The sequence below is a fragment of the Furipterus horrens genome, unplaced genomic scaffold (assembly GCF_987537825.1).
Source record: "Furipterus horrens unplaced genomic scaffold, mFurHor1.1.pri manual_scaffold_11, whole genome shotgun sequence".
In the NCBI taxonomy this organism is placed as follows: domain Eukaryota; kingdom Metazoa; phylum Chordata; class Mammalia; order Chiroptera; family Furipteridae; genus Furipterus; species Furipterus horrens.
The window spans coordinates 81,110,276-81,134,712 of record NW_028327181.1 but is presented as its reverse complement, the minus strand read 5'-3'; the positions used below and the strand labels follow the sequence as shown (position 1 = coordinate 81,134,712).

Genomic DNA, 24,437 nt, shown 5'->3' with positions numbered 1-24,437 from the left:
GGGCAAGACGGGACAGAGATGGAGAAGCATCCTGAGTTCCAAGGGTGATGAGTGATCATAGAGTAACTGCCACTTACCTACCTACTCGTCGTCGTCGTCGGCAGCCGTCCGTCTCGAGAGACGATGGTGTAGCTTCTTAAGAGTCTATCTGCACCGCCGAGAATGGCTGTGCAGTCCGACTCGGGAGTGACACGGTATCTGTCTCCTCCCGTGTTGAATCGACATCTTGTGATGACGCTGGAGTGTCCTCTCCAGTGAAGCTGAAGCTACAGAGCCTGGGCAGGGTGATATGGAGGGTCTGCTGTTGCCCATGCAGCAGACCCCCCCTCTCTTCGCAGCTGAAGGATCCAAGGGAAAGACGGAGTCAATACAGCTTGGCTTCAGGTGCGCCGCAGGAGTGTACCTACCTACTACATGTCATGCATTTATACACTTTACCTCATTTAACCTCCTAACTACTCTGAGGTATTATCTAATATAGTATAGTGTAAATAGCACCGTTTTTGGAAACAGGTAGACCAAATCATTGCTAATTGTGCGACCCTGAACAAGTTTAGTTTCTCGAAGACTTAGTTTCTTCATCTGCAAAACGAGGATATTCATTCCTAGGGTTGTTGGATGCGCAGTAAGTGTTAATACAGAAGGAATAAGCAAGTAAAATCAGAAAAAAAACAGAATAAAAAACTTCCACTACCTTTTTGTAACTAGGTATAATCATTTTGGGCAAGTTTCGTCTTAAGTCTCCTGGGCCTCAGTTTCCTCACATGTGAAATATAGTTCATTCATCAAATTCATCTGTCAAGGCGTGGATATAATGGAGACTGTAGTTCCCTCCTCCTTTCCCTTTTCATTCCACGTAGGTCATTTATCTTTAACTTCCAAAACGGACCCTGCAAGTACTTTACCAAGCAGGCACAGCTGCACAAACATAATTATTCAGCGGAGTCCCCTTTATTTTCTCTTCCTTCCTCTTTCACCTAGGCTCCCGCCCCACCCAGCACCAGGCCACGCCCCGGGGGTGTGACGTCATCACGCCGTGCGTCGCGTCGCGGCGCTCACTGGGCGCCCGGCTTTCGCCCGCTGCTGCTGCTGCCGCCGCCGCCGCCGCCGCCGGCCGCGGCTGCTCTCCCAAGATGGCGGCTCCTCCGGGCGAGTACTTCAGCGTTGGGAGCCAGGTGTCGTGCCGGACGTGCCAGGAGCAGCGGCTGCAGGGCGAGGTGGTAGCCTTCGACTACCAGTCCAAAATGCTGGCTTTAAGTATCCTTCCCTGCGCGGACCCCGAGGCCGGGCCGGCGTGTATGTGCGGTGGTGAAAGGGTGGGGGACGACGGCGGCGGCTGGGGCCCTCTCCGGGCCTAGGGGCGACCGGCCACCGCGGCGCCCGGAGCGCATGCGCACGGCCCTGAGTTCCCCTCCCCCTCTCCTGGGTCCCTCGATCAGCTTTGGGTACCCTGTCTCCCCCCACACCTTGTAGGAGCTGGGCCCCGTGCGAGGGTCGGTGGATGGAGGGGGGCTTGACACGCAGATGACTTTCAGGGTGGAACGATATAAGAAGGGACACTGATCTGGAGAGGGGATGGTCGTGGGAGGGGGCTGGGGGATTGGAGCCTGGATGGAAGGGGAGCGGATAAAATCAAGTGGGGATGGGGTGTGTAGAGTGTGGAACTGCTAGGAGGGCAAAGAAAGAATATTCAGTTTAGGAGCGGGGTGTCTACTGATGGGATCTGGTCCAAGGAAAGGCGGTGGAGTGGTGACCAAATGGGCCTTGCCTGTTGGAGGGGGAGAGTAACTGAAGGACAGAGTTTGTATCAGAACTGGGGATAAGGGCTTATTTTGCTGGTTCGTGAGTGTGTGTGTGGTGCCATTGGGGGTGAGGAGTGCTGAATTTTGGGTTTCTCAGTCATTTGAAAATTGCTGTTTGGGGGATGTTTACACTGGAAAACTGGTCCAGACAGAAGACCACGTTTTTCAGGGGCTTATGTTGATGTGTGGGTTACAGGTGAAAGACTAAGTTATGTTCTCTTGCTCAGCTGAGCACACATGGAGTCCTGACTTTTCCATAGAAGTAGCCTTCCCTTTTGAAAGTGGCAGTGATAAATAGAATGGCCTGCTTCTTTGGGGTGGAAGTGATTTCTGAATTACTCCAGGAAACTCAGTCTTGGAAACAAAATATTTTCTGGTTGTAATAAATGTGCCACCCCTTCCCTTTTTATTGGAGCCACAAATGGGTTTATTTAGATTTTTTTTTTTTTTTTTTTAGGAATAATCCTTTATAGCATCTTTCAAAAGGAAGTTTTCTACTGAGAATGCTCCATTTGAGTGGCAAGTATTTTAATTCATTTAGCCACTAGGAGATTTTAGCTTAGGAAGATGGTCTCTGAAACTAATATAGTGAGAACGATTGTGTGTTTTTTTTTTTTTTTTTTTTTTTTTTTTTTTAATACATGAATTCATACCTCGACCAGATAAGACCTTTTTACATTAGTGGTTTAGTTGGAAGGGTTTGGGAATGAGGAATTATTCTGCTTTTAATTGGCATACAGTGTGCTCTTAATAAATGGTTAGAGATTGAGTGAATGAATGGGTTAACTAGCTGGGTCACCTTGAGTCAGCTTCTTCTCTAGGGCTATAGTTTTCTGCTGCAAAATGGGAATTCTCAAACCTTACAAAGTGATCAGAGCACTAAATAGAAAGAGGGAGTATTACACCAAGAGCAGAAAGCACTGCCTTTTTATACATAAGGCATTAAAACTACATTATGCCTCTCCATAAAGCCTATAGAAAGAAGGTGGCGAAAATCCCTTTGAGGCTTCCAATTTTAATTGTATATGGCTTTGAAAAGCTTGAGATCTTTTGGTTATGAGGCTAAGTAGAAGGAAGGTGACAGGCAGAGATTTCATGAGGTGAGTTGTGATTCTCGTAAGGATTCCCCTGCCCCCTTGCTTGTGGCACACCTTTTACGCAAGCCTTGTGTGGATTATGTTTTCTGCGCTCCTTTTAGGAGTGTGTCAGCGCGCTGCTTGCCTCTGTTTTCCTTAACTTTGTTTTCTCACCAGAATGTCCCTCTTCCAGTGGAAAGCCCAACCATGCAGACATCTTGCTCATAAACTTACAGTATGTTTCAGAAGTGGAAATAATTAATGACCGAACAGAAACCCCTCCTCCCCTAGCTTCACTCAATGTTAGTAAGGTAAGGACTTGAGGGTAGTTCTGGCTCTCCAAAATGGTGGGAAAACTGAGTCTCATTGACTCTTAGTAATACATACATTGTTCATTGTTTGTGATTTTTCATTGACTTAAAATTGCTTCTTATGATATCTTTTATTTTAAAGGATTTTTTCCCCTTTTTTTATCGGTTAGAGAGGGAAGGGGGAGAGAGAGAAAGAAACATTGATTTTTGTTGTTCATCCATTCATGCATTCATTGGTTGATTTCCATACCCATATTAATGCCCAGGTAGAGAAATAGAGTTGAGAGCTTGCTTTTGTCCTTTGTGAAAGAGGCTTAAAAAAAACACACAAAAGAAACCTGGAATCTATTAGTGAACTTTTGGAGTTGATGGGGTTGAGTAGGGTTGTTCCCTGTAAAACTCCTGAAATTGCGTGTGTGTACACGCGTGAATATATGTTTGTCTTGGGTGAAGATGTAGAGTATTTGTCAGATTCTCAAGATTTCATGATATATAAAAATTTCAAAACCACTTCCTTGGAGCTTCAGTTTGGTCTTTATGTTAGAATTTTGAGGTCTAATAAAATTAGAGGTTTGGGATATTTTAATCTTGGATGTACAAATTCATCTCTGGCAACCCCCAAATCACTTTTTTGACTCTTCGGTTCTATCAGCCAAAGTTCATGTTGATGAACAATAGTAATAATACCCCAAGCCTTGTTGTAGCCTTTGCTGTCTCCTATAGTTGGAACACTCTTTCCAAAATGACTGGAGCCTTAACCATCAGGACTTAGTAAAATGACACTTCTTTTAAGAAGTCTTTGATTACTCAGGCTAAAGTAATTTGCCCGCATTATTCTCTCTTTTAATATCTTATCCTTTGAGCTAAGGTGACATATCATTTATAGTCCAACCTGGGACATTCTCCATGTTTTACATAGAAACAAGGATAGATCAGTCTGTCTTGGGCACATTGAAACCTAAGATTACCCTGATCATAGCCTTTTTGTAATTTTAATTGTATATCAATTGTTTACTTTTCTGTCTCATCAAAGTTTGTCAGGATGGGAACTATACCTGTTTTCTTCATCACTGAATATACAGAGCCTTGCACAGAATAGGTGTTTGAAAAATATTTGTTGAATGAGTAAGGTAGACCTTCAGTTTTAGTAGCATCTGTCTTTCCTTAAGTCCCTTGGGTTAGTGTGGTAAAAGTTTTTCCCTCCAGAGGAGCCTTGTAATAATGTATGTTCTCTTTTTTTATAAAGATTTTATTTATGTTTTTTAGAGAGAGGGAAAAGAACGGAGAAAGAGAAACATTGATCAACTGCCTTTTGCAGGCCCCCAAGTGGGCACCTGGCCCGAAACCTAGGCATGTGTCCTGACCAGGAATCAAACCAGTGACCTTTTGGGTCACAGGCCGGTGCTCAGTTTACTGGACCACACCAGCCAGGGCTTAATGTATATTCTCTTGCTTATCTTGGGAAAGTGGTGTGTTTGCTAAGAATTGAGCAAAGCAAGGAAATACTTGCGCAGCTGAAACAATAGATGGTAACTGAAGTTAGCAGAATGTAGTTACCTCAGATACAGAACTCCCTTCTTTCCAGATTCTAGGAAAATTCCACATTTTTTAGTGATGGCTGAGGACAGATTTGGAAGCATCTTGGTTTTCACATTAAAGGCTGTTGCATATAGAATGCCCCATTCTTAGAAACATAAATATTTTTGAAACCCTGGCTTAGTCAGATACCTCCTACTAGAGTATAGGAACTCTTTAGGTGGTCTTTTGTTAGCTGAAGAGATTTAAAAAGATTCAAGTAACATAGTTTATTCCTAGTATTTTGAGAGAAATAGGTTCTAAGTAATTCTTTGGTTTTTATATGGTATATTAAGTCTGTCACTAAATAAATGACCTTTAGTGAGTAGTAGAGGAAAGATTACCTGAGAGATGGTTTTCTTGAATTTAAAAAATACTAATCTCTGCTCTGTGACCAACATGTACCATCATTCATCTGAGAGGGCTTGGAATGGTATGGGTGGGATTGTTAAGTTCTCTTATATTTGACCTCAAATATAAATTCAGGGTGGGGCAAAGTAGGTTTACAATTTTTCGTATGGAAAATAATATAATAATCAATATTACGAGAATAATCTCTGTTTCATGTACTCACGAGTGTAAAACTACTTTTGCTGCACCCTGTAGTTTGTGGTTATTTAGTTTGTAGATTATCTTTGCCTTTATGATTTTGCTTTCTGCTGGTCAGTTTTAGGTGTTTACTAGCATTGTTGTAAACTAGTAGTTTATCCCCTTGTTCAAGAAAGCAATAGGAAGTAATAGGTTGGGAATACCAGAAATCTTTACTTTTTTAAACATTGTGATCTGCTTGCCAAGTCTTGAAAAGAGGAGTCAGAAACTAAAAACTAAAATTAGGTTGAAGGGCTATCTTTGGATTTCTTTCTAATTCTTCTATTTGTAGAGTTATTTATGAGTGGGCTATATTGGTTTTCCCTTGAAACCAACCTTTGAGGCTGCTTTGTGATTCCTCCTTGAATTCATTTAGGACTAGAAAAGCCTGCCTGGCTGTCACTGAAAACAGCTAACCTGGGCAGCTGTTAACATGTTGCTTAAACGACATGAAAAGATGATCTTATTTAAGAGCATGGACTTGGGGTTTTTAAGATGGAGGATTGTTTAAGCATGTTAAAAGATAACTTAAGTACCCTGAGATCCACGAAAGAAAACTGTTGATACTCACAGTCTAGGGGAGGACTGTCTGTGACCTCTACTTCCAGTGGAAGATACCATCACATATTGGCTCATCTTGCTGACGTAGTAATTGCTCTGTTGAATTAAACCTGTTGATATAAACTGTATATTTGTTTACTCCGACCCAGCAGGAAATGGAAGAGAAGGCCTTTTAAAGGAAATACTAAATTCCAGCCCAACTAGAGAAGGTATGAACTAGCAATTGGAGATGAGCCTGTTTTGCTTTCTATTGGCAATTCACTACGGGCTAAGAAGTCCTATGGCTATCCACAGCAGTGGGATGTAAGAGGAAACTTGGAAGAGGACAGTGGAGTTGCATAAGGTGGAAGTTTTGAATATCATTTTCTCCACAGTAATGGAAGTTTTGAATATCATTTTATCTTCTCCACAGTAACATTGTACCTCTTAAAATATTCCAAATTTCCTGATTATAAGACAAAAGCATTTAAATAAAAGGACAAAGCACACCAAAGTCAAACATAAGTGAGTTTCAGTTTATTTGCCTTGTGGCTTATTAGTTTACTCTGTCATGAGGAAAGCCTAAATATTGCTTGAGGATGAGAGCCCTAGAGTACTCATGGTAGGGTGCGTTAAGGTGATTCTTAAATTCCTTTGAATTGACTTCGCTGCTTGTTTTCTGGGGATGAAGATTGTGCATGGGTTAGTAGTGCTCTCAAAAGACGATTTGGGCCCTGACTGATGTGGCTCGGTTCACTGGGCATTGTCCCACAAAGTGAAGGGCCGCTGGTTTGGTTCTTGGTCAGGGCACATGCCTGGGTTGCGGGCTTGGTCCTTGGTTGGGGCATGTGTGAGAGGCAACTGATTCACGTCTCTCTCACATCTATATTTCTCTTCCACTCTTTCTCCCTTCCTCCTTGCCCTCTCTAAAAACAAAAGATGATTTGGGACATGTCAGCATTAACAAAGTTCTCCTTAATGTAGCATTTATCACACATTTACTAAAATTTGTTTCATGCAAGGCATTGTGGCAAGCTGGGGACCATACCTTATATTTTTCTAGTGCTTTATAGCTTACAAAGAGTTTTGACACATTTCATTTCATCCTCAGAACCATACTGTGTGATCTTTTTCTTCTTAAAGATTTTATTTATTTTTAGAGAGAGGGGAAGGGAGGGAGACAGAGAGGGAGAGAAACATCAATGTGTGGTTGCTTCTCCCACGACCCCAACTGGGGACCTGGCCTACAACTGAGGCATGTGCCCTGACTGGAATTGAACCAGCAACCTTTTGGTTCACAGGCTGGCGCTCAATCCACCGAGCCACACCAGCCAGGGTTGTGTGATCTTTAGAATGTATTCTTTTTCTTTTAGTTTTAACAGATGACAAAAACAGCCTTACCCGTTTATGTGACTTGTTCGAGGTTATGTGGCCAGTAGGGTGGGACCTAATATTTTCACATGCTATCCTCTGAACTAGCAATTGTTAGACATCTCATTTAATCCTAATAATGGTTCTTATGGTGTGGGTACCATCACCATCTTAGAGGAAAGTAAACTGAGACTCAGAGAGGATGAGTCACTAGCTTAAGATATACAACTAGAGAAGTAATAGAGCTGGGATTTGAACTCAGGTTTGATATTTTGATGTCAAAGTCCAATGTTTTTTTTTGTTTCTGCATTCTTAGCCCAGGGGGCTTATAGAGTAGTTTAGTGAAATGAAATGAGTACCTAAATATCTGTAATCCTAAGTAATGTTTCTAAGTAAAGAAAAACATCTGTGTTGTGTGGTCAGGAGCAGTGTGGTCTAGTAGAAAGAATATTGGAACTAAGCAGATAAGTCTTTAAAGTCACTTCTCTGCCATTTAACCTTACTGAGTACCAGTTTCCTCATTGTAAAAATGAGGTAACCTGTCTCATAGCGTTGTCACGAGGATGATTAGGTCAAGTTGACTAGAATTAGCAAATGTTAGTTCTGTTCTCCCGCATCAGCTATATGTAGCCGACTGATGTTCCTTGAATTATGGGATAAAGGGCAAAATGGGGGAAAGGGTGACAGGAAGACAAAGGGAATGCAACCAAGAACATTGATACTATTACCATGTCAGTCTTTCCTGGTGTTAGATCTACATTCGTTCAGATATTGGAACTTGCTGACCCAAGATTGGGGAAAATCAAAGTTGTATTGGATACCATTAATATGTAATATCTTATAATTAAAAGATGCTTTTAATGAGAGACTTCTTATTGGTGTACAGAATTAACTTGAATTTCCAGGGTATTATTATGAAATGGCACAGTTAAGTGAACACTTGCCTGAGGGCTGGAGGTTGAGTGAGCAGTCACAGAACCTAGGAGGCTGTGCTTTCAACCTCTGGGACTCATGGGAAAGAACTCATTGACACAGCCAAGACAAGTGTATGAATTCATTTGTTTAGGTAAATTCATCTACTGCATTGAATGAGATGTAAGTCTTTATTACTTTGCTGAGTTGGAGAGCATTTTCTGGAGGAAATATTTGTGTGTTGGGGGAGGCAGGAAAAGGGACAAAGCATAGAAAATTGAAATCCACAGATAAGCCGTCAGCCTCTTTTATCGTTTTATTACCTATTTAAACATTACAAATGTACAGTGAATGATCAAATGGAACCAGGAAGAGATTCAAAGATTTTATCAGTTCCTGATAATGAAGAATGAGTTGGCTGCCTTGGGATAAAAAGGATATTTGGAGATTGGTCAGTGAGTGGAGGGGCCTGGTCAGGCTGAGAAAGAAGTCACAGAGTTCACTTTTAAAAGAAATGGACATCATTGCCTTACCTTTAGGTATGATGTCACACTGAAGGAAGTATGGGTTCCACCAGTTTCAAAGCTAAGATTTAATATAACCTTAAGACTTTCTGGTTATTTAAGGGTTAATCCTCAAGTATTAGTAAATTCCTGGGGGAGTTGATAGACACTGCATTGTGGCCTATGTTCATGGACCTATTCTGTTAGCTGGGCCCTTGACCATATATCTTGACCCTAATGTGTTGAGGTATGGAGTTACTACCAAGGAAAATCAGATAACCTGCCCACGCTATGTTTAGGTATGTGTATATTGGTAGGAGGTAGAAGGTATTCATACTATGTGTGAATGTGGGAAGGGAAATAACTACTTGTCTAGCAAAAGCAATTCTTCTGTTATATAAATTTTTTCTGGCTTCTAGAAGCTATACTGTATAACCTGTTAGCTCACTTGATTAAGGCTACACTCCCAGGTTAGAGTCCACCAGTAACTTTTGCACCTGGTTCTGAGCAGACAGCTGTTTCCATACAGATGTATTAAGAAGATACAGTTGGGAGGTGAAGAGAAGAGCCCATCACTGCTAAGTAATGGTAGTGTCAGATGAAGTCAAAGAGGTAGGGTGATTGCCATTTAAAAATCAAGCCTTTTGAAGCAGGTCACATTCAGTGGCATTCAAACTTTGAGGTTAACCTGACAGAGCCATAGTTGGGGGTATAGTGCTCTAGGATAGGGTTCATGACTCAGTTCAGACTGTAGTGCATGGCAGCCAGCTAACTCAGTACTGAGGGCCCAAATGAGACTTCTTCATTGGGTCAAGAATTCGGTTCTGGAGGGGGCTTGCTTTTTTTATTTTTTAAGATTTCATTTATTTATTTTTAGAAATAAGGGAAGGGAGGGAAAAAGAGGGAGAGAAACGTCAATCTGTTGCCTCTTGTATGCACCCTGACCAGGACCAAACCTTCAACCCAGGCATGTGCCCTGACTGGGAATCAAACTGGCAACCTTTTGCTTTGTGGGATGACACCAAACCAGCTGAGCTATACCAGTCAGGGCTGAAGGGGACTTTCTTGATATCATGGGTATCTGGGGAGAACTGTCTACCTGAAAAGACAAATTGCTGAGCCCAAGTACTTGGGCAGAGTGGTGCCATAGGTGTGTTGTTGCAGCCACCTCTGCACTCTTCCTTTGACACGGAGAGAGTTCAAAATGAGAACTTTAATGTTGAACCAATGGTGGCATTTCTTCCAGTGTTAAGAAAGGGACATTTAACTGGTTTAATTTTCCTGGCAGAGAACAGGCATGGGGGGAAAATAGTGCAGTTGTCCTAGCACTGGAGTTTTGAGACTAGCTTAGGTTAACTATCAGAAACTATCCTAGAGAGTGAAGCAAGTTTTACCTCAACTAGAAAATTGAAAGGATCTGTACACTACACCAAGAGCTAACAGTGTGGTGGTGGTACAATGTGGGCAGTTCGAAGAACGGGGGTATTTTTACAGCTGGGCTGCTAATGAATTGTGTGACCTCATGTTAGTCACTTAACCTCTGGGAACTTAGTTCTATGAATCACTAATAGTCAAGGTTTTTTCCTTTTATCCACCTTCCCTATCTCTTCCCCTCCTAGGTGCTAGGAATGTCAGGATGACTAAGGCACCTCCTTTGCCTTTTATGAGTCTCATGTTTGTTGGGGGTAGTGAGGGATAGTAGCATTTATCTTAGTGGTAACACTAGGGCAGGATCAGTGTTAACGGAGGTGTGAGCAAGGTGCTATGATAGCATAGAGCAGGGGCAGCAGACATTTTCTGTAAAGTCCCAGTGGTACATAATAGAGGCTTTTTGGGCTGTACATTATATGTCACAACTACTCAACTTTGCCTTTGTAGCAAAAGTAGCCATAGATAATATATAAACAGATGGGCATGGTCATTCCAATAAAACTTAACTGAAACAGGTGGTTGGCTGAATTTGACTCACAGGCTGTAGTTTCCCCACTCTTGGCATAGAGCAGAGTACATTTTAGGGGAGGCTTCTCAGATGTAGCAGTGGGGTAGAATCTTGAAGAATAAATGATAATTTATTAGATGAAGGGAAGGAAGTTAATTGAATCAAACTGATTTGGAAGGTGCTCAATTTGTTATTCTCTGCAGTTTAGAAACTTGTTTTTCTGGCAGTGAGCTAAACTGGAAGTTGTTCTGAAAAGGGAGGGAAAAGACTAGTTAAGTGCCTGTATTGGTGTTAGGTGCTTTACATATAGTGTTGACCCGTAAACAACATGGGGTTAGGGGCGACAGCCTCCCATGCAGTTGAAAATCCGGATATAACTACAGTGGCCCTCCACATATGCGGATTCCCACATATGTGGAACTATATGGGTCAGTTGAACAAAGTCTGCATATAATTGCAACTTGTGTTGTTCAAGGGTCAACTGTATGTCTTACTGAACTCCCAGCAATAACCCTTCAGGCCCAGGCCAGGTAGCTCAGTTGGTTAGAGCATCATCCGATGTGCCAAGGTTGTGGGTTCATTCCCCGTTCAGGGCACATATAGGAATCAACCAGTGAGTGTGTAAGTGGAATAATAAATTAATGTGTCTCACTCTCTCAAAATAAATAAAAATTTAAAAAATAACCCTTCAGGATGGGTTATGCATGTTGCTCAGGTTCGTTTCTACAGCTAGTGAATGGTAGGCAGGGATTTGAGCTCTAACCTCTTTTGTGGGGTGGGGGAGCTGTTTTATTTTACTTTACTTTCTCGGCTCTCTTCAGAGCCCAGAAAGCAATAGCGTATGGCTTCTTTCACTATCTGAATAAAATCAACACTTTACTCGTTAAGTGGAGCCCCCATTTTGGCACACAAAGTTAAGGCATTTTCCAACTTATTTACTTCAGTAGTTATATTTTGGAAGATATTCTGTGCAGGACTTACAACCTCTCTAGCAGCTCTTATTGAAACCAGAAGGGAGAACACTAAGCTCATTGGCTAAAGGAAGGTTGGATTATATGGATTTTTCTGAAATGAACCACAAGCTACTTTCTCTGTGCTGATAATAATGATATTCTAATAATAATGTTAACAGCTAGCATTTTGTATAGTGCTTTACAGCTCTCCTAGTGCTTTCCCCCATGTTATCTCCCTGAATCCTCACAACCCTTGTGAGATGGCTAATTTGAGCAAACACTTAAGAAGTAGGTTGTTAAGGTCACATTTCAACTTATATCCCAGCCAGTTTTCCCTGTGACAGCCGTGTGGAGATAACACAGCAGTACTGGTTTTAGGGTCTCAGGACCAGAAAATTGCTCTGTTGGTGTCCAGGAGTTCTATTACAGCTGTGAATACATTTGATGATGTAATTGCAAATAACAAACTGTTGACTTTACCAACAACTAGTTTTTGTTTCAAACCATGTGAAAGAGAAAACTTTGTTTATGCCATGTACTGACTGACTAGATGCTGGTCTGTTTTTAAACAGAGGCGTTATAATGGTTTGACAAGTATCATGTTGAAGTCTAGAGATTGAGGTGGTGCTATGGCCCCTGGATTTGAACTCTTCATCATAGCTCAAATCACTCAACATATCTTTTTTTTGTTTTTAGCTTTTAAAAATCCTCACCTAAGGATATCTGTTTATTGATTTTAGATAGAAAGGAAGTGGGGGTGGGGGAGAGAGATATGTGAGAGAGAAACATCAGTCGGTTGCCTCCCATGTATGCCCCCACTGGGGAGTGAACACACAACCTTTTGGTGTATGGGACAACACTCCAGCCAACTCAGCCACCCGGCTAGGGCTCAACATCTTAACATTCAAATACAGGAGAGTTGCTTGACTTATCTTCTCTAGTCTTGGCACATCAGAAGATGATGGATCCAGGGAATACCTATCAGTAATTGACCTGAAATGCTTTCTCACACAGGATGTGTTCTCTTGAAAGCGTTCCTGTGAGTTACCTTTGACAAAAGATAAAAAAGGATGTCCTTGATGTTTTGGGTGAGACTGGGGCCCTTTTCAGAAAGAGAGGTCATTCACTGAAAGGCAGATAACTGTAGTCTGTGGGGACATTGATGGCAATACCAGAATTTACTGATAAAAAGAGAAAATGGCAGCTGAGTCTTAATATATTTTCCCTTTGATAAAAAATTTTCTCTTTGGCCAGTTGGTTGGAGAGTTGTCCCATGCACCAAAAGTTGCAGGTTCGATTCCCGGTCAGGGCACATACCTAGGTTGTGGGTTCTATTCCCTTTCAGGGCATGTAAGGGAGGCAGCCAATAATTTTTTCCCTCCCTTTTTCCCTTTCTTTCTTTCTCCCTCCCTCCCTCTCTCTCTAAAATCAATGAAAACATTTCCTTGGGTGAGGATTAAAAAAAATTTTTTTTCTTTTGCATTCAAATTGATAAATACTTTTAACAATAATTTAGGCTTATTTCTCTTTGATGGAACTGTTTGAACACAGCTTGTGGAATCAGACTGGGTTCACATGCACTCTCCCACTAATATAGCTTGGTAAAGTTGGGCAAGTTCTAATCAGCTGTGCCTAGTATCTACATCTATTAAGTAGGAGTAATTTTAGTCCCTATTTCATAGGATCGTTGTGCAGTTAAAATTTTTTATTTTTAAGATTTTATTTATTTTTAGAGAGAGGAGAAGGGAGGGAGATAGAGAAGGACAGAAACATCGATATGCGAGAGAGACAGATCAGTTGCCTCTTGTGCTCCAGCTGGGAACCTGGCCACAACTGAGGCATATGCCCTGACCGGGAATTGAACTGGTGACCATTTTGGTTGGCAAGCCAGCACTCAATCCACTAAGCCACACAAGCCAGGGCTAGATAAAATGTTTAGTACATATAAAGTGTGTAGCTTTGTGCCTAGCATGGAGTAAACTCTTGCTCAACAAGTTTAGCTCTTAGAATTTTAGTGTTCACTACCAGGCCTTTTTGGCTCTACCATTCCGGTGTTTGATTCTATGTTCTGATTTATTTTTATGTATTCTAGGACACAACTTCAAGTGGGATACTCTATTTTTTGAGTTCCCAACTGTCCAAGGTTGTAAAGAACAGTGTTTTACTAGAAACTTTCATACAGGAGCTTTCAGCTAGGGAACAAGACGACTTGGGAATATTGATAGTTGGAAGAAATACTTTATAAGAGACTGCTTTGCTGAGAAGGATGAGGGCTTTTCAAGAGTGCATCCGGAACTGAAATAGCAGGAGCAAGCATGGGCCCTTAGCGTGACAGTTGTTCTTGGCTGCTCTGGTCTGCCATCTCTCAGCCTTCACCAGGCCTTGCAGGCGGCACTGGCAGTTCCAGGGCAGCAGCTGCAGTGCTTCCCAACCCCTCTGGTTGGAAGGCCCGAATACACAGAGAAGACACACTGAGAATGGCGCATTGGAGTCAGTAGGTCACGTCCAGCAGGATCCTCTCTGGGCTCTGCTTCCCTTGTTGTATCAGCTGTCACAGCCTGCGAAATACTTGCAGTAAGAATTCCTCTGGATTTCCACAGCACCTGTACTTTCCTGGACTTGGAGTGTGGAAATAAGGTGGCCTAGTCGGTGACTAAATAGCAAGATGAAGTGTATATTGTTTGGATTTTGTTGTTGTGGCTGCTTCCTCTACTCCATGTCACTTAGTGCAGGAAGAGATGTGTGTCATTGGTGTTTATTAATTCATTGACTCAAGGGGTAGCCAGCAGCAGGCATGACTAGAAGGCTTTTAATATTGATGTGCTTTGGTGTCAAGTTCATGCACTTTTCTCTGTTGCCACATCAAGTGCTATATATAAAATGACCACAGGAGGAAGCACAGGTAGACTGGAAATAACTTTTTACTGGGAAACATACAAAATGGAACAAGAGGCAGGTTAAGCACAGGTTGTCTTGTGCAGTCATTTCAGTTGACCCATATGCACATTAGTAACAAATATTTGTAGGTTTGTGCTTCTTGGTTTGCCTGAGCCAACTGTACTCTTGTACTCTTGAAGTTGGTGTCTTTAGTATTCTTTGAGATTCTAAGCAATTAGTGCTTCAGTTTTGATTAGGAGAGGCCAGCAGTATACATGTTAGCATTGAAAATGGATATAGTATGGTGATAGTCATTTAATTTAAAAAATTGCAGTCCTGCCCTGGTTGGTGTGGCTCAGGGGATTGAGCGCTGGCCTGTGAACCCAAAGGTCGCCAGTTGGATTCCCAGTCAGGACACATGCCTGGGTTGCAGGCCAGGTCCCCAGTTGGGGGCGTGCAAGAGGCAACCACACATTGATGTTTCTCTCCCTCTCTCTCTCTTCCCCTCTCTAAAAATAAATAAATAAAATCTTTTTTTTTTTAATTGCAGTCCTGATGACCCTTTTACCTTCTTTACTAAGGGCAGCTTTTTGGTTCCATCTGGCAGTTTGACAATGCCATAAACTTACTAATTTGGAATAACTGCATCATTTATAGATATGCGTTAGTTTATAAAAATATAAACTAACATGCTTATTGGTTTTAGAGAGAGGGGAAGGGAGGGAGAGAGGTGGGGAGAGAAACATCGATTGGTTGCCTCTAGCATGCACACCAGCCGGGGAATCCACAACCTAGGCATGTGCTCTGACCAGAAATTGAACCCACAACCCTTTGGTTTACGGGAGGACGCTCCTACCAGTTGAGCCACACTGGCCAGGGCGCTTATCCACATTTTTCATCAGTTTTTTTGGAACATGCCTAAAAAGAACAAGGTAATCTCCTTCTCCTCTCACCCCCAATTTTGAAAAGAAACACTTGGATTCTTTTTGTGAGGGTAATATTCCTCATGCCTAGTTGATGGGGTTCTCTCTGGAAGAATTTTACCCTGTACAACTTCCTGGTGAAAGCAGATCTGTTGAATATCAGATTTAGGCATTTTTCAGATTGCCATGAAAATACAATGTGTAAACTGACAGCTGGAGGTTTTAGAGTTTGTGGGAAGTCCCAACCCTCCCAAAGCAGAATTGCAGGTATAGGTCGAATAGTTGAAAATATTGAAGCAAATTGAAATGTAGTCAACTTACACCGATTTCTGTTGTATTTTCCAAGGCTGTCCTTTATATCATTTAGCATTCGAGATCTGTTTGCACTAATGAATTGACATGGAGAATTATCTATTTTGCTTTGCTTTCAGAGCCTGTAGAAGAGATTGTGCAACTGGGGTGTAGAGGTATATTTTGAGATAACTGTTCTATAACTATTGTGTTGCTGTTATTCAGGCTGTCCAAACTAGTCACTTCTGGCTGAGATTTAGATACATTTTATTCTGCCTCTAGCAAAAATTCAAAAGTAGCTCCTCTCTCAACCTCATCCCCTCACCACCCTCTTTTGGTTTAATTTGTAAGTTCCATTCTTAAACATTCTGCATAGATGCCTGGTATCCCTGAGCCAACTCTTCGCTCTTACTGAATGGGCGATGTTATGTTTTTAACCTACTATGTAGGTGACAAGAATATTTTACACTTGAATACCCAGACTATGTAGTCAACACAAGCTTTATAAGAGCAACTTTGTCTGACCCAGCACCCAGCATTGGGAGATGTTTTTGGTTTTCAGGGATGAATATTTTTTTAAAGATTGTATTTCTTTTTAGAGAGAAGGGAAGGAAGGGAGAGAGGGAGAGAAACATTATGTGTGAGAGACAGACACATTGATCGGATGCCTCTCGCATGCCCCTAGCTGGAGACCTGGCCCGCAACCCAGGCATATGTCCTGACTGGGAATCAAACCAGCAACCCTTGGGTTCACAGGCCGGCACTCAGTCCACTGAGCCACACCAGCCAGGGCTTCAGGGATAAATATTTTAAAGAAGACCTCAAAGTGAGATCTTCCTCCATGCTTATAGAGTTAACAACTGCCTGACCACCAGGAGCTCTGCAGGAGCTTGGTTAATCCATGGAAGCTCTGCTGCCCTCCAGTTTTTCCTCCTTTCCTTGGAGACTTCAGGTTTTCTACAGTTGGTGGGAAAGTGAGACTCAGGGAAACTCCTTGTTACCAAGGTTTTCTTGATGACTGAGTAAGCTTTGCTTGTTGCCACTTAAAATATACCACTAACAGTTCTCTTTCCATAGGAAGTGAGTGCTTTCAATCTACAAGGCTTTCTTGCTGCAGTTGGGATTGCCAGTGCTCAGAGGAATGCTGTCAGCTTTGTACTTTTATGTTTTTGTGAAGTTGTAGCTTGGTGGGGCCAAATGGCAGGACCGGGCTTGAAAGATTATTTACCCTGCTATCTGTCCATTTCCATGTTCTGGGACCATGTGGAAATGGAGCTCTGGCTTCAAATCACTGCAGAGTCTTAGCCTTTCCTCTTTGATCTAGGGAGACCAAAATGACTGTGTGTATAAGCTAGCTCTTCTGTGCTCAGATCCCCTCCTCCGTCAGACAGTCTTCTGAAATTCAGAGGCAGGGATGAGACTCCCCAGTTCCTAATAACCTAATTGAAGGCTTCCTTTTCTCATCTTCATAGTCAAACCTACCCCTCAATTAAGTGCTTCATTTTACCAGCAAACAGTTAAGATACTTTGCTTACTTTTCCCCCTGTATAACAACATTTGGTTCCTGGTTTGAATGGTCACTGTTAAAACAGGATACAAGTGTTTAAGAATTCCAAGTATCACCCTGGCTGGTGTGGCTCAGTGGGCTGAGTGCTGGCCTGCGAACCAAAAGGCCACTGGTTCGATTCCCATTCAGGGCATGTGCCTGGATTGTGAGCCAGGTACCCAGTTGTGGGTGTGGGAAAGGCAACTGATTGATGTATCTCTCGCACACTGATATTTCTCTCCCTTTCTCTCTCTCGTCCCTTCTTTCTAAAAGTAAATAAATAAAATCTTAAAAAAAAATTCCAAATATATAGGTACTTTGGGAATGTGCTGGGGGTATGATTATCTCTCTTTGTATTTAAGGAACTGGCATTTCGGGACAAATTGTGTGTGTGTGTTTGTGCATATGTCTTTAGTGTGCTGCAGCATCAGTATACTAAGCTGTTCATAAGTCTAAAAATCTCTAAATCATTTGACTTTCAGATGTATTATCTTTTGTTTTAACCATCTTCTCCAACCTATTCATTTTGTCTAACATGCAAAACAAATTTGTACTTCAAGTGTCTATCAACCAATAGTGTGGGGCGGGGATCAAAAATGTATTAGAGGAGCAATAGAATTGACAGGGTTCCCACCCCTATTGGGAGGGATTGCCTGTATTTTAGTAGGATTTCTTTTGGTCAGTTTGTGATTGTTCCACTAGAGGGCAGTTAAGGAACAGACATGAGGTAGAATGAAGACCCTTCCTTTTTCTAAAGAGCAGGAATCACTCTTCGGCCCAAATTGAAGATGGACAATATCCATGGTTAGGTTTACTTGAGTCTTGGCTCCTGTTTAAGCACAGATAATGGTGCTAGAAAGGTAGAGCCTTTAGGGCCTCAAATTCTGGTTTGTGAAGGCGTGGTAGACATTAATTTCTAAACACGAGGTTCTAGACAGTAGCTGATAGTCTTAATTCTCTTCTTTCATAGAAATGTTTGTATGACCTTTTATCTCTGACCATCACTTTCCCATGAGGTGGCTCCCCAGTCACGCTCTTATCACATTGCTCTGCTCTGTTTTCTTTCTAGCCCTTACCACTGTGTGAAGTTACCTTGTTTATGTTTTTGTTTATTGTCTTATCTCCCCTGCCCAATTCTGTGCTGTATCTCTAGCTTAGCACAGTGAATGCCTGGCACATGGTAGGCATTCATAATATTGGAAGGAAGGAATCTTTGCCAGGAAAAGCAGTAACTATTCAGGTATATTGTGTGTATTTGTTTTATTTTTGATCACTGAGAAAAACCGAATCTACCCAAACCTGTCTTTTCCGACCTCTTTTCTTCGACTTTGGTCCTATCTCTTGAGAAGAATGAAAATGAATGCTTTTCTAAGTATCTTTTCTCTCCCCGACTCTAGCTTGCCAGCAAAGCACGGACAGAGAAGGAGGAGAAACTGAGCCAGGCCTATGCAATCAGTGCTGGTGTCTCCTTGGAGGGCCAGCAGCTCTTCCAAACCATTCACAAGACGTGAGTTGGGGGAGCACAGGGATCCCTTGTGCTGGGGTGGGGGAGTGGTGTTGCTGCCTGGCTGTGCTGTCTGGTGGCTGACTTTGAGGTCGTTGTGTTCCTGAAAGTCACCAGAGAAGCTGGTAGTGTGTTGGTAATGCCTTGCATCCAGGGATGTGGGTGCTTCTTGCCATTTCATACAGAGGAATGGTATAATCATGGACAAGTTGTCTGTTCTGGGTGTCAGTTTTGCGGTCTCTTCTGTAAGACTTTGTTTTGGATTAGATTATCCCTAAGGGTTCCCCCTTTTAGACCTAGTGTTCCATAGTTTAGAACTAGTTATTTCTTTGTCTTTTCTTATTTTCATCTTGTTGTACCTTTCTCTAAAAGCTATGCAATTATATTTAGGAAAAGTTATATCTATTTTACTCTTCCCATTTGTACATTGGGGTAGACACAAGGAGTTAGGGAAAGCAGAAGGCCACCTTATTACCACCTCCTAAAAGACGTTTTGTCACAGCAGAAGTCATTTGACTCTTCACTAGCTTCCCTACTTGCTGAAAAACTGAAACATTTGACACTCCCCCTCCCCCCTGCTGCCTTCTGTTACCCTATTTAACCACCTGGGTCTGGTGCACAGATGGCAGCTGGCATCAGAGCTGTTTGTGGCCATGGTGTGAGTATCTGAACATTTACAGGTATGTGAAGGAACGCTCCTAGTAGTATCAGCTGTCCTGGACTAACCCAAGTGTGAACTGTAATGGGTTTTCCCAGTCTGGCAAGTGCCCAGCTGTCTGATATTTGAGAAGGACCAGTTTGAGGAGCAGCTTTCATTTTAGGTGGTGGGCAGGGTACAAATTACAATAAGATGGGAAATTTGTTCTCTTTTTTTCCTAAATGTGCCATTTCCCCCTAGGCCAAAGGTTGGCAAAGTACAGCCAGCAGGCTACATCTGCTTATTTGTTTATATATCCACTGTAGCTGCTTTTTTGGTACAGCAGCGTAGTTCAGTAGTTGTGACAGAGATTGTATGGCCTGCAAAGCTTAAAATATTTGCTATCTGACCTTTCATACAAAAAGTTTACCAAACCCCTGCCCTGGGGTGCTACTTAAGTTGAATCTAGTGGCCTAGACTGGCTTTATATTTGTAACTCAATTTGGTTTGGACTTCGGGCTGCCAACAAGTTTTCTGTGGTTTTCCAGGCCCCTAATATTTCAGAGAAACTCTTCTGGGCCTCCCTCAGAGTAAACGTGCATCAGTTTCATTGCTTTTCCTAACCAGTGGTGCCCAGGAAATGTTTCTTGGCTACTTTTCCCTATGGGCTGTTGGCAACTAGTGTTAGCTGAGTGGTGAGCTGGGAACTTGGGGTCAGCTGGAGGTGTGGGATGCCCACAAGAGGTCATTTTCACCTGTTCTTTTTTCCTTCCAGCATTAAAGACTGTAAATGGCAAGAAAAAAACATCATAGTCATGGAAGAAGTTGTTATTACACCCCCATATCAAGTGGAAAATTGTAAAGGCAAAGAGGGGAGTGCACTGAGCCATGTACGCAAAATAGTAAGTAAAGGAGCCATGAAACTTTAGATAGAGGATGATTCCTTGGCCTTCGCCCTCCAACATCAGGGCAGGACAGTGTGCTGCAGTCCCTGCCTCTGACACAGCCACCCTGCCTCCTCTGCAGCTGTGGCTCGGACACTCCTGTGGGGTAGCACCACTGGGTAGTGTGGAATAAAGTGAGTGGTCATTTGCAGTGTGGTCCTGTGTGTGTGGCTTTTTGGAATTATTCTCATCTCAGGCTGAGTTCTTCCCAGGAAGGGCTGGTTGGTATTAATTAGTTGCCCTTGGCGTCTCTGACCCTCCATATGTCACCTGACTTTTTAGATTAAGTTGTAGCATTTATAAAAAAGTGTTGAAAGACCAACATTGCGGATGTAAAAAGTTTATAATTCCCCGCCAGCTTTCTGTTCCGTACTTGTGTGAAGAGGGGAGAGGGGTTTTTGGATTGTAATAATATCTCTTTAATTTCTATTTTAGTTTATAGATTCACCTTCTTTTATCCAATCTTAGCTGAAGCTGCAAAAAAATGTGACTGAAACGGGAGACCCCCCAGCTGCCTTGTTGAAGGGCCTACAGACAGCAAGGGCAAAGGCACCTGAATAAGCCGTGGGCTGGTCAGCCAGGATGGGGCTGTTGAAACCTGGAATGGACTGTTTGAGAGGCCCTGCATGCCTGGCTCCTTTTCTGACCTAGGCTGACTGGTCTCTTTCAGGTTGAAAAACATTTTAGAGATGTGGAAAGCCAAAAGATACTGCAGCGTTCACAAGCCCAGCAACCACAGAAGGAGGCTGCCCTGTCATCCTGAGTCCACATACATGGAGGGCTCTTCCAGCATCCAGCCGCGGAGGCGATGGTGGTGGCTTCGGCGGAAGCAGGCCGGGGGAGGGAAGGGATCCTATGTTTCCTATTGGCTCTTGTTAACGAAGGGTCAGCATTTCCAAATCTTAGACTTGAACAAACAAAACACCCAACAAAAAAGAACAAGAGAGTAATTTAAAAGTTGAATCATTACTTGACTAACAGACTTTGGTCCACCGTGTCCTTTTCACAGCCCCCTTCTGGAACAGTCACCTTGTTAATTTTATTTTTGAAAATTTCTTTCTGGCTCTACCCTTTCATGTCTGACTTTCCTTTCCTAGTCTGTCCCTGCCATTCTGTTTTTATAAGTGGCTACTCTTGCCTTCTGAATGATCGAAAGAAACCTCTACATCTTTTCCAAAATAAAAGTAACAAGCTGACTGTGATACTTAAGTTGAGACTAGAACAGCAGACAGGTCTCACTTTAAATTTTTCTTTTTTTCTTTTTCTTTTTTTTTGCACAGGGCATGGCTTGAATTAGTTTTATTTTTCTTAACTTTAAATATATATATGAAAATATATATTAAAATGTTCTCTAAATATTTTCTGCTTCTTGCAGGTCTCTTTTTACTAGATCATGGCCACTCTTCCCACCTCATCCCTCTGAAAAGAAAACTATATTGCCCTCCTCACCACCCATAGTCAGGCAACTAACCTGACTTAGTTCACAGCAAGAATCTCTGGCAGCACTTTGAAGAGCCAGTGTATTCCGATGAGTGTTGGCTTTGAGGGTTCCTGATGTCTCACAGTTGGCTGAAACCTCAGGATTCTCCCTCTGTCTTTTGTCTTACTTCATGGTACTAGAAGAACCTCTTCAGCACTCTCCAGTCTACTAGATGGGAGAGTCAGCTGCCCTTTCTCCAGTGTCCTCTGCAGAACTATTTTGCATGGCACAGCTCCGCTCCTCCTTGAGGGATGATATTCTTTCATCAGAAACCTGGAGTCCACCTATTCCGACCTGTCTTTAAGTGTGTATCCAGAGTCATTAGCCCAGAAAAAGGCTGGGTTACCTAGTTTCTCTTCTGCCAACCTCCTACTTTTAGGCCCGTCTCCACTCCCTTTAAATTTTACAAGCTTATGACAGTTTGTATGTGCTCAGCCAATGGGCAGAAAACCTGGAAAGAATTCTGGACTTCAGCCCACCAGTTTGTCTGGTTTGAATAACCTGCTGAGAGCTAAAACTGGCACCCATTGCCCCATGCCTTCAGGGCAGTCCAGTGGGGCAGAATGTGCCACCATCTGAGTACCAGGCACTGAGTGGGATGTGGGTGATGCTCATGTGACTGGCTGGAGCTTTGGGGGTGGCGTGGGGGTTAACTACTATTTTTTTGGCCATGATCTCTTCCCCCCCTTTTTTTTAATTAAATAAATGGATCAAAATTAAATAATTCAAGCCCTGCCTTCAAAATGAAATTTTTTTTTTTTTTTTAGTATTGTTTAGCAAAAACAATAAAAACCCAAATTTTTTTAACCATCACTTATGTCTCGGGTTTGTGCGTGCTTTAGAGGCCCCAGAAGGAGGGAATCTGAGAATATGTGTGTTTGGTTTGACTTTTCCCTTTAGATTCTTTGCTTCCTCCTCTTTACCCTTTCTCCTCCACTCCCTGAGAACTCATCCAGAAATATGGACAAAGTGTAATTTAACGGCATCCAGGGTTGGGAGTTGTAAGTGGAGTAGGAGAGTCAAGGGGCTGGGTACATTCATAAGACCATTTGTAGCAAGACAAATGGAAAAATGAGAGAAGACTGGGAGGTAAGCTTTCATATTCGCCTGCCACTGGCCAGAACTTAAAAGTACCCTGCCTTTGATTTAGTCTGCATGGAAATGTAGATTTCTGGAGAAGGGAAAAGAGAAGAGACCTTGCAAGATCTAGAAGACCTAAGGAGGTACGATTAAAGGAGTGAAGGTGATTAGTGGGAAGTAGCAAGCCCAGGAGGAAGCTCTGCAGCATGTCCTGTATTGTCACTTCTTCCCTATTAGTCTTTAGGTTTGTGAATGGGAGGTGTTGGATATTAACTGTTTCTGGTAGGAAGCACTCAGTCTGACTCTTTGGTTTTAGTTTATGAAGTAATGTGGGGGAAATTTGAGCAGTTCAAGAGATAGCGTGATTGGAAAGGCAGACATTGGGGTGTAGAAGAACAAAGGCTTTGGAGATAAATAGTTAGGTTCAAATTCTTACATTTTTTATTTCCTTACTTTGTGACTGTAGATAAGTCATTTCACCTGTCTGAATCTTAGTTTCCCCAAACTGTAAATACTGAACTAATAACTATCTCCTAGGATTTGTGTGAAGGGTTAAATAAGATAACTTAAATGCCTGATACTTAGAAGATGCTCTGTAAATGTTAATATAAATGTGAGCTTAGTCCTGGGATGGTTAAATCCGGAGCTGAGACTGGATTAGACTTCCCGAGGCTCCAGTTTTGTTTTAGGAGTCTTTGTTTTGATGGCTTTTAAAAGAAGAAACTTCTTTCTTTTTAGAGAGAAGGGAAAGGAGGGAGAAAGAGAGAGAGAGAAACATTGATGTGCAAGAGACACATCAATCAGTTGCCTCTCACATGCCCCCAGCTGGGGACCTGGCCTGCAGCCCAGGCATGTGGGAATTGAACTGATGGCCTTTTGATTCATAGGTCGTCACTCAATCCACTGAGCCACACCAGCCAGGACTGTTTAGATGGCATTTTAAGTGAGGCTAATAGGTAAAACGTTTGGGCAAGGGTAGGGACCTCAGAGCCCTGCCCTTTCACTTTTCAGAGATCTCACCCCAACCCCTTCCCTAGAGTTCCTGAGGTATTTCTTTGATTATAATTTGAAAACCATTCGTTTTACAGAAAGAAGGGGAGTGAGCGCCCCCAGGGGGAGGGACCTGTCAAGTGTACCACTGCTGCCTGTGGTGGCAGAGCTGGAACAAAACCCCAGACTTTATTCACTCCTGGACTCTTACTGTTGCATTTCACATTTCCAAATTGTTGGCATGTGTACTGCTCATGTTTATTTGCCAGGTTTAGGATGGAACAGGTGAGTGACAGATGAGTGGCAGAAACTGCCCCCAAGAGAAGACAGGTGAGAGACAGAAACAGCTCCCAAGATTGGAAGATCATTGAGTTATTGAAGAGTGTGTTGCAGAAGCCTTCCATTTATGATGAAATGTACAGGTAGTTACAAACTGTCTCCTTGGCTTTGAGACATTCTCATTCCTCTCTAAATACACACTTCTATACCCAGACCCCCGATTACCTCTTCATGCCTGCTGTTGAGAGCATCCAGTCTATTTGATATAAACAGCCTTACCACACTGAGTTGATAGTGAATCTGCTGTTTAAGTCTG

The 24,437-nt window shown here is 42.5% G+C and overlaps 1 protein-coding gene across 2 annotated transcripts; it reads left to right on the top strand.

Moving 5' to 3' along the window:
* Positions 1-1,031: 1,031 nt before the first annotated feature.
* Positions 1,032-22,585, top strand: LSM12 (LSM12 homolog). 2 transcript variants are annotated; one of them, XM_090290487.1, is made up of 5 exons: positions 1,032-1,257; positions 3,056-3,189; positions 18,605-18,714; positions 20,124-20,250; positions 20,963-22,585. In XM_090290487.1, exons 1-5 carry the CDS (start codon positions 1,134-1,136, stop codon positions 21,053-21,055), a joined length of 588 nt encoding a protein of 195 aa, XP_090146613.1. In that variant the 5' UTR covers positions 1,032-1,133; the 3' UTR covers positions 21,056-22,585. The 2 variants fall into 2 exon arrangements, with proteins under 2 accessions (XP_090146613.1, XP_090146614.1); XM_090290488.1 differs by lacking the exon at positions 3,056-3,189 and having other exon boundaries at positions 1,032-1,217.
* The last annotated feature ends 1,852 nt before the right edge of the window (positions 22,586-24,437 follow it).